Genomic DNA, 9,196 nt, shown 5'->3' with positions numbered 1-9,196 from the left:
GCATATTAGGCCACACCCCTGATATCACCATTGTTTCACGTAGGGCTTTTTGTAGAAAACCCCCCCAGCAGGAATTCATTTACATATTAGGCCTCACCTCCTGACACCAAGCCAGCTGGAACTGCGTTCCTGTGAATTCCTGCTCAGAAAAAGCCCTGGCTAAAACTCTAGCACCCGTCCCCACACTCCACCTCTTTCTCACCATGAATCAGGCTGAAGTGGCCTTGCCTTCCGATGCCAAGCTGGCACCTGCGTCTGGCGCTCGCTTCTGCCCCCTGAAGTGCAAAATGCAAATGGACGTCTGGTTTTGACATTCCCATAGCAACCCCAGCCCCAATTTTGCAGTACGACCTCACCCACAGGGTTGCCTGACAAGCTGGATTTGCTCAGAGATTTCTGAAAAGGTCTTGTCACCAAAAAAGAGACACTCTTCCCCCCCACTCTGCCGCCTCCCATGTTTCTGATGACCAAACAAAGGCCCAGCAGGACACTGAGGCTGCATGGGCGGGACGCGATCCAATCTTGATAAGGTCATCAGGTTTTGTGAGCTCAAAGGGGCGTGTTTTTTTTTTTTAAAGCATTCAAGCGTTGTGCTTACTGCAAAAGGAGGGCGGCCATTTTCCGCCTGGGAATCACAGAGGAGGAAAGTTGATTCTTAAAGGTAAAGATGGAACAGAGTTGGTCACGTCAACTCTGTGAGGCAGCAGGACTTCTCCTAAGGAGAGTGGTGCCCAGTGGTTAAGGGCCTCGCAAGAGAGGTACCGACCAGCAGAGGGTTGTGACGCTGGAGTCCCTGCTGCTGGGATGAGTGAACCTACAACTGTCGCCATTGAACAGAGCAGGCTTCTTTAGCTATTGGAGAGAAGGAGGAGAAGGAGAAGACAACTGCAGATTTATATCCTACCCTTCTCTCTGAATCAGCATTTCAGAGTGACCTACAATCTCCCTTTATCTTCTTCCCCCACAACAGACACCCTGCGAGGTGGGTGGGGCTGAGAGAGCTCTCCCGGAAGCTGCCCTTCCAAGGACAACTCCTGTGAGAGCTATGGCTGGCCCAAGGCCATTCCAGCAGCTGCAAATGGAAGAGTGGGGAATCAAGCCCAGTTCTCCCAGATAAGGGTCTGTGCATTTAACCATGACACCAAACTGGCTCTCTTTGATGGGCTGTGGAGATTTTTAAATGCATTGCTGTGGCAGCCATTTTGTGGCTGGCAGCACCTCTTGTGGCAGCCATTTTGTGGCTGGCAGCACCACTTGTGGCAGCCATTTTGTGGCTGGCAGCACCTCTTGTGGCAGCCATTTTGTGGCCATGCCTGCCAGACAGTGCTGGAATTCCAAAGGTGCCTGCAAGATCAAAACGATTGGGAGCCCCTGCCAAACTTGGCCCTCTAACCAAGCAGGCTATCTGAGCCGGCATCTGCTCAGGACCTCAGGCGTCAAGTGATGAAACTTCAGCCATGCGAAGAGAGTGCGACTTCCAGGGAATCTCTGTTTCTTCCATCTGCATCCAAGATCACACGATCATTAACCTTAGCTGCTGAGTATTTTTATGACTCTGGACAGATCTCATGAGAGGTGGGGTGGAAATATCCTGAACAAGAAACGAAGGGCAAAGAGCAAAGCCCCTTGATCCATCTTGCCTACTCAGACTGTACTGGCAGGAACTGTAATGGATCTCAGGTCTCCAGTGGTCTTTCACATCCTCTTTCACCTGGAAATCTTTCACCTTTCACCATCAGTGGCTGTTAGCCACCCACAGTGTATTGTTGGAACTCTCTGTCTGGGGCAGGGATGCTCTGTATTCTTGGTGTTTGGGGGGGGGCACAGTGGGGTGGGAGGGCTTCTAGTGTCCTGGCCCCACTGGTGGACCTCCTGATCGCACTTGGTGGTTTGTTTGTTTTGGCCACTGTGTGACACAGAGTGTTGGACTGGATGGAACATTGGCCTAATCCAACATGGCTTCTCTTCTGTTCTTATGTGACACAGAGTGCTGGACTGGATGGGCCATTGGCCTGATCCAACATGGCTTCTCTTATGTTCTTATGTGACACAGAGTGTTGAACTGGATGGGCCACTGGCCTGATCCAACATGGCTTCTCTTATGTTCTTATGTGACACAGAGTGTTGAACTGGATGGGCCATTGGCCTGATCCAACAGGGCTTCTCTTATGTCCTTATGTGACACAAAGTGTTGGACTGGATGGGCCACTGGCCTGATCCAACATGGCTTCTCTTATGTTCTTATGTGACACAGAGTGTTGGACTGGATGGGCCATTGGCCTGATCCAACAGGGCTTCTCTTATGTTCTTATGTGACACAGAGTGTTGGACTGGAGGGGCCACTGGCCTGATCCAACATGGCTTCTCTTATGTTCTTCTGTGACACAGAGGTCGTTTTTGCACTCACCTTAATCAGCAGCGACGACCCTCTTCACCGCGCAGGATCTGCGCGGATTTCACACTAATTGCCGTGGAGCACCCAGAAGAGCCGGAAAGTCCCGGCGCTTTTGCGGCGCAAACGGAAACCGCCAAAAACCAGTTTCTGTTAATCCGCGCAGATCCTGCGCGGTGAAGAGGGTTGTCGCTGCTGATTAAGGTGAGTGCAAAAACGACCAGAGTGTTGGACTGGATGGGCCACTGGCCTGATCCAACATGGCTTCTCTTATGTTCTTATGTGACACAGAGTGTTGGACTGGAGGGGCCACTGGCCTGATCCAACATGGCTTCTCTGATGTTCTTATGTGACACAGAGTGTTGGACTGGAGGGGCCACTGGCCTGATCCAACATGCCTTCTCTGATGTTCTTCTGTGACACAGAGTGTTGGATTGGATGGGCCATTGGCCTGATCCAACAGGGCTTCTCTTATGTTCTTATGTGACACAGAGTGTTGGACTGGATGGGCCATTGGCCTGATCCAACATGGCTTCTCTTATGTTCTTATGTGACACAGAGTGTTGGACTGGATGGGCCATTCGCCTGATCCAACATGGCTTCTCTTATGTTCTTATGTGACACAGAGTGTTGGACTGGATGGGCCATTCGCCTGATCCAACATGGCTTCTCTTATGTTCTTATGTGACACAGAATGTTGGACTGGATGGGCCATTGGCCTGATCCAACAGGGCTTCTCTTATGTTCTTATGTGACACAGAGTGTTGGACTGGATGGGCCATTGGCCTGATCCAACATGGCTTCTCTTTTGTTCTTATGTGACACAGAGTGTTGGACTGGAGGGGCCATTGGCCTGATCCAACAGGGCTTCTCTTATGTTCTTATGTGACACAGAGTGTTGGACTGGAGGGCCTTTCGCCTGATCCAACATGGCTTCTCTTATGTTCTTATGTGACACAGAATGTTGGACTGGATGGGCCATTGGCCTGATCCAACATGGCTTCTCTTATGTTCTTCTGTGACACAGAGTGTTGGACTGGATGGGCCATTGGCCTGATCCAACATGGCTTCTCTTTTGTTCTTATGTGACACAGAGTGTTGGACTGGAGGGGCCACTGGCCTGATCCAACAGGGCTTCTCTTCTGTTCTTATGGAGACACTTCAGCCAGGGATGGAACGTGGAACCTTCGGCATGCAAAGCAGAGGCTCTTTGACTGAGCCACAGTCCTCCTCTGTAAAGGGGAGTAAAGGAGGCAGGCCACCTCAGGAGACAGGTTTTGGTTTTATTTAGTTTTTTGCCATCAAGCCAGAGTCAGCTTACAGGGACCTTACAGAGTTTTCAAGGCCAGCGACGTTTAGAGGTGTTTCACTGTTGCCTCACTGGACTGCCTCGGTGGTTTCCCATCCGAATACCAGTGGGTTAAATGATCACATTCTTACTGTGGTGGGATGGGGATGTGGGTTTTCCACCTGAGGCCCCAAAGGGCCTGGGGCTGTTTGTGACAGAGAGGGTCTAGCCATTAACTGCTCATATAACTTTGATTCTCTCCCCGCAGTAGGTGGTTCCATGGTGCTGCAAGCCAGTTCTTTCACATTTTGACACCTTGATTTGATTCCCTTGAACTCTTAGAGCAGCCTCCGGCAGTTTCCCCATTTCTGGACCCAGAAGGCTTACAGTCTGTAACACAGAGCAGGAAACATCACAGGGGTGGGTGTGACTACAAAGAGCCTTCTCAAATGCCGTTCTAGTTTCCAATTTACTAGGGGGTCATGGAGTTGGACGACGACACGAAATGGCTGGAGTGGGTAGCTGAGCAGTTTGGAACCATCGCTGGGGAAGATCAAGAGATCGACTTGGAAGAATTCAAAACCGCCCTCAAGGTGAAGGAGGCAAGTTTCGTTGGCGGGGGAGGAAGCCAGCCTGGGGAGAGGGCTGGGGCATTGGTGAACATGAACATATGAAGTTGCCTTCTACTGAATCAGACCCTGGGTCCATCCAAGTCAGTCTTGTCTGCTCAGACTGGCAGCGGCTCTCCAGGGTATCCAGCGGAGGATTTTCATGCCTCCTTGCCTGGACCCTTTCTAGTTGGAGATGCCGGGGATTGAACCTGGGACCTTCTGCTTACCAAGCAGATGCTCTACCACTGAGCCACTGTCCCTCCCCTAAAGTATGGTGATGTCAGGGGGTGTGGCCTACATAGGAACCCATGAAGCTGCCTTCTACTGAATCAGACCCTGGGTCCATCCAAGTCAGTCTTGTCTGTTCAGACTGGCAGTGGCTCTCCAGGGTCTCCAGCGGAGGATTTTCATGCCTCCTTGCCTGGACCCTTTCTAGTTGGAGATGCCGGGGATTGAACCTGGGACCTTCTGCTTACCAAGCAGATGCTCTACCACTGAGCCACTGTCCCTCCCCTAAAGTATGGTGATGTCAGGGGGTGTGGCCTACATATGAACCCATGAAGCTGCCTTCTACTGAATCAGACTCCTCATGGTCCATCCAAGTCAGTCTTGTCTACTCAGACTGGCAGCAGCTCTCCAGGGTCTCAAGCTGAGGTTTTTCACGCCTCCTTGCCTGGACCCTTTTTAGTTGGAGATGCTGGGGATTGAACCTGGGACCTCCTGCTTACCAAGCAGATGCTCTACCACTAAGCCACCATCCTTCCCCATAGTTGAACATATGAACATATATGAGCATTGTTTACTCAGACTGGCAGTGGCTCTCCAGGGTCTCCAGCGGAGGTTTTTCACACCTCCTTTTTAGTTGGAGAAGCTGGAGATTGAACCTGGGACCTTCTGCTTACCACTGAGCCACCATTCCTCCCACATATGAAGCTGCCTTCTACTAAATCAGACCCTCGGTCCATCCAAGTCAGTCTTGTCTACTCAGACTGGCAGTGGCTCTCCAGCGGAGGTTTTTCACACCTCCTTTTTAGTTGGAGATGCTGGAGATTGAACCTGGGACCTTCTGCTTACCACTGAGCCACCATTCCTCCCACACATGAAGCTGCCTTCTACTGAATCAGACCCTCGGTCCATCCAAGTCAGTCTTGTCTACTCAGACAGGCAGTGGCTTTCCAGGGTCTCCAGTGGAGGTTTTTCACACCTACCTGCCTGGTTGGAGTTTTTAGTTGGAGATGCCGGGGATTGAACCTGGGACCTTCTGCTTACCAAGCAGATGCTCTACCACTGAGCCACTGTCCCTCCCCTAAAGTTTGGTGATGTCAGGGGGTGTGGCCTACATATGAACCCATGAAACTGCCTTCTGCAAAATCAGACTCCTCATGGTCCATCCAAGTCAGTCTTGTATACTCAAACTGGCAGCCGCTCTCCAAGGTCTCAAGTTGAGCCTACTTGCCTGGACCCTTCTTAGTTGCAGATGCTGGGGATTGAACCTGGGACCTCCTGCTTACCAAGCAGATGCTCTACCACTGAGCCACAGCCCCATTCATGGCTCTCCAGGGTCTCAAGCTGAGGTCTTTCATGCCTATTTGCCTGGACCCTTTTTAGTTGGAGATGCTGGGGATTGAACCTGGGACCTCCTGCTTACCAAGCAGATGCTCTACCACTAAGCCACCATCCTTCCCCATAGTTGAACATATGAACATATATGAGCCATTATCCTTCTACCACTAAGCCATTATCATTATCCACTCCGGCCTACATATGAACCCATGAAGCTCTCCAGGGTCTCCAGTGGAGGTTTTTCACACCTACTTGCCTGGTTGGAGTTTTTAGTTGGAGATGCCGGGGATTGAACCTGGGACCTTCTGCTTACGAAGCAGATGCTCTACCACTGAGCCACCATCCTTCTCCTAAGTGCGAGAGAAGGCAACCAAGGGGCTTCGCTGGTTGTGCCTGTACTTCTTAGCATCCACTCCCTGAGGTGGTGAGGGGTCAAAGGAGGCATCTGAGAAATGCGGGGGGCCCAAGGTGAAAAAGCAGCTGGGGAGGGAGGGAGGGAGAGGAGGTGGGCCTTCATGGGAAAGGGCAGATTAGGGGTGGACTGAAATGCAACTACAGCACTGTAGGGAGCTGATGATGGAGTCTTTTCTGGGGCTCAGCTTGGCTCCATCCTTCTGGGCAGCAGCCTGCCAGGTCAGTGTTGCCCCCTAAGCTCCATACGCAAGGGAGCTTTGGGTGCTAAGGGGGACCTTGAGCCCGCAAGGAAGTGGGTGGAGAGGATGGGTGGCCAGGTCTTGATCTGCGTCATCAGCCAGACCTTTGCCTGTGGGCTCAGTCATGTAAGAATTTAGCCCCTTCCTTTCCTACCGGCCTTTACGCAAGCAAGGCTGGAGGGAGCGCAGAGCGATGAGAATGTCGAGATCTGGTTTCCACCCCCCTCTCTGTTGACGCCGACAACGTTTCCCCCGTCTTCCTCTAGTCCTTTTTTGCCGAGAGGTTCTTTGCTTTGTTTGACGCCGATGGAAGCGGCACCATCACTTTGGATGAACTCCTGGAGGCCTTGAAACTGCTTATCCACGGGAGTGAAACAGACAAACTCCACTTCCTGTTCCAGGTTTACGATGTGGACGGTACGTTTCCAAACTCCTCCTCTTCCTCCTCCTCTTCTTTCTCTTCCTCCTCCTCCTCCTCCTTTTCTTCATCCCCATAGTTGTCAGTGTTTGGCATCTTGGGCTCTGCTCCCCAAACAGCTGCAGACCAACTTTTCCCAAAGAGGCCAACATACTTAAATCTACTGGGAAAAGGCAGCCCTTGAGTTTCAATCAGAGCCTTTGTGAAAATTTGTACCCCGTTGACTAGCATAGAAAGGATGGATGGAAACTGGTAACTGGTATGACCTGGATGCCCAGGCTAGCCTGATCTCAGTGAATCTCAGAAGTTGAGCATGATCGGCCAGTCTGTCCATGGCTGGACTGCTGTAAAACTCTACCTGGGGCTGGAAGTTTCAGTTGTTGGTAAATGTATGTGCGAACATGAAGTCAATGTTGAAGGAGATTTGCCTGTTCCCTTTTGAGCTCAGTTCAAAGTGCTGGTTCTTGCCATTAAAAACCATTCATGGTCTGGAGCAAGAGTGACCAAACTGTGGCACTTTCACACATATTGTGTGGCTTTTGAAACCCTCACTGTCCTGTCGGCCAGCTTGGAGAAGGCATTTGTTCCTTTAAACCACTTCTCCAAGCCAAACCAGCCAGCTAGGAGCTTGGAGAATATTTAAAGTTAAATTTGCTTTCTTTCCACCTCTCCTTCCATCCTCCCTCCACCATCTATTTCCTTCCTTCCTTCCTTCCTTCCTTCCTTCCTTCCTTCCTTCCTTCCTTCCTTCCTTCCGTCCGTCTGTCTTGCGGCTCTCAAATATCTGACATTCATGTATTGCGGCTCTCAAACATCTGTTTATTCTATGAGGCTCTTACGTTAAGCAAGTTTGGCCACCCCTGGTCTGGAGCCTCCTAGGCACCCAAAGGGTGATGTCCTCTCATGTGAGCCCATGTCACAAGCGATCACTTCGATACGGCAGGTTCATTCTGTGGCAGCAAGGACCTGCCTCTTGCTTTTTCCGTTGGGGCATCCCCTCTGTGGAATGACCTTCCAGAGGAGGTTCAGAAGACTTCTGTTGTCTCTGGCTGATCCAGTGAGTTCATGTAGGGCTGTTCCAAAAGGGGCCTGCTGTCTTTCAGTTGGGCATTGGAGTTGGGTTGATTTGACTGCAAGAGGTGGGAGGGGCCTGATAGGGCATCCATCCCGGTTTCTTGCTTAGAGCATTCCCAACAGACAGCTGTCCAACCTTTGCTTGAAGAGCTGATGGAAAGTGCTGTCAGATTAAGGATGGTGGCTCAGTGGTAGAGCATCTGCTTGGTAAGCAGAAGGTCCCAGGTTCAATCCCCAGCATCTCCAACTAAAAAGGGTCCAGGCAAGTAGGCATGAAAAACCTCTGCTTGAGACCCTGGAGAGCCATGAATGGGGCTGTGACTTAGGGGTAAAGCATCTTCTTGGTAGCCGGAGGTCCCAGGTTCAATCCCCGGCATCTCCAACTAAAAAGGGTCCAGGCAAGTAGGCATGAAAAACCTCCGCTTGAGACCCTGGAGAGCCATGAATGGGGCTGTGACTCAGGGGTAGAGCATCTGCTTGGTAAGCAGAAGGTCCCAGGTTCAATCCCCGACATCTCCAACTAAAAAGGGTGCAGGCAAATAGGCATGAAAAACCTCAGCTTGAGACCCTGGAGAGCCATGAATGGGGCTGTGACTCAGGGGTAGAGCATCTGCTTGGTAAGCAGGAGGTCCCAGGTTCAATCCCCGGCATCTCCAAAAAAGGGTCCAGGCAAGGAGGTGTGAAAAACCTCAGCTTGAGACCCTGGAGAGCCATGAATGGGGCTGTGACTCAGTGGTAGAACATCTGCTTGGTAAGCAGAAGGTCCCAGGTTCAATCCCCGGCATCTCCAACTAAAAAGGGTCCAGGCAAATAGGCATGAAAAACCTCAGCTGGAGACCCTGGAGAGCCATGAATGGGGCTATGGCTCAGGGGTAGAGCATCTGCTTGGTAAGCAGGAGGTCCCAGGTTCAATCCCCGGCATCTCCAAAAAAGGGTCCAGGCAAGTAGGTGTGAAAAACCTCAGCTTGAGACCCTGGAGAGCCATAAATGGGGCTGTGGCTCAGGGGTAGAGCATCTGCTTGGTAAGCAGAAGGTCCCAGGTTCAATTCCTGGCATCTCCTAAAAAGGGTCCAGGCAAGGAGGCGTGAAAAACCTCAGCTTGAGACCCTGGAGAGCCGCTGCCAGTCTGAGCAGACAAGACTGACTTTGCTGGACCAAGGAGGGTCTGATTCAGTAGAAGGCAGCTTCATATGTCCA

The 9,196-nt window shown here is 51.4% G+C and overlaps 1 protein-coding gene and 1 non-coding gene across 2 annotated transcripts in view; one reads left to right on the top strand and one right to left on the bottom strand.

Annotated features, from left to right (window-relative positions):
• The first annotated feature begins 4,126 nt into the window (after window positions 1–4,126).
• NOX5 (NADPH oxidase 5) overlaps window positions 4,127–9,196 on the top strand; it is a 29,056-nt gene continuing 23,986 nt past the window's right edge. Inside the window, exons 1-2 of the mRNA XM_060260359.1 lie at window positions 4,127–4,273; window positions 6,774–6,924. Of these exons, the coding sequence (XP_060116342.1) occupies window positions 4,163–4,273; window positions 6,774–6,924 (262 nt within the window). The 5' untranslated portion in view covers window positions 4,127–4,162. The remainder of the gene's footprint in view (window positions 4,274–6,773; window positions 6,925–9,196) is intronic.
• Window positions 6,129–6,195, bottom strand: TRNAT-CGU (transfer RNA threonine (anticodon CGU)). The gene has a single exon. It is a non-coding gene; the product is annotated as a tRNA-Thr (tRNA).

Source organism: Heteronotia binoei, chromosome 19 (assembly GCF_032191835.1).
Source record: "Heteronotia binoei isolate CCM8104 ecotype False Entrance Well chromosome 19, APGP_CSIRO_Hbin_v1, whole genome shotgun sequence".
Taxonomy (NCBI): domain Eukaryota; kingdom Metazoa; phylum Chordata; class Lepidosauria; order Squamata; family Gekkonidae; genus Heteronotia; species Heteronotia binoei.
This window is presented reverse-complemented; position numbering and strand designations above follow the sequence as displayed.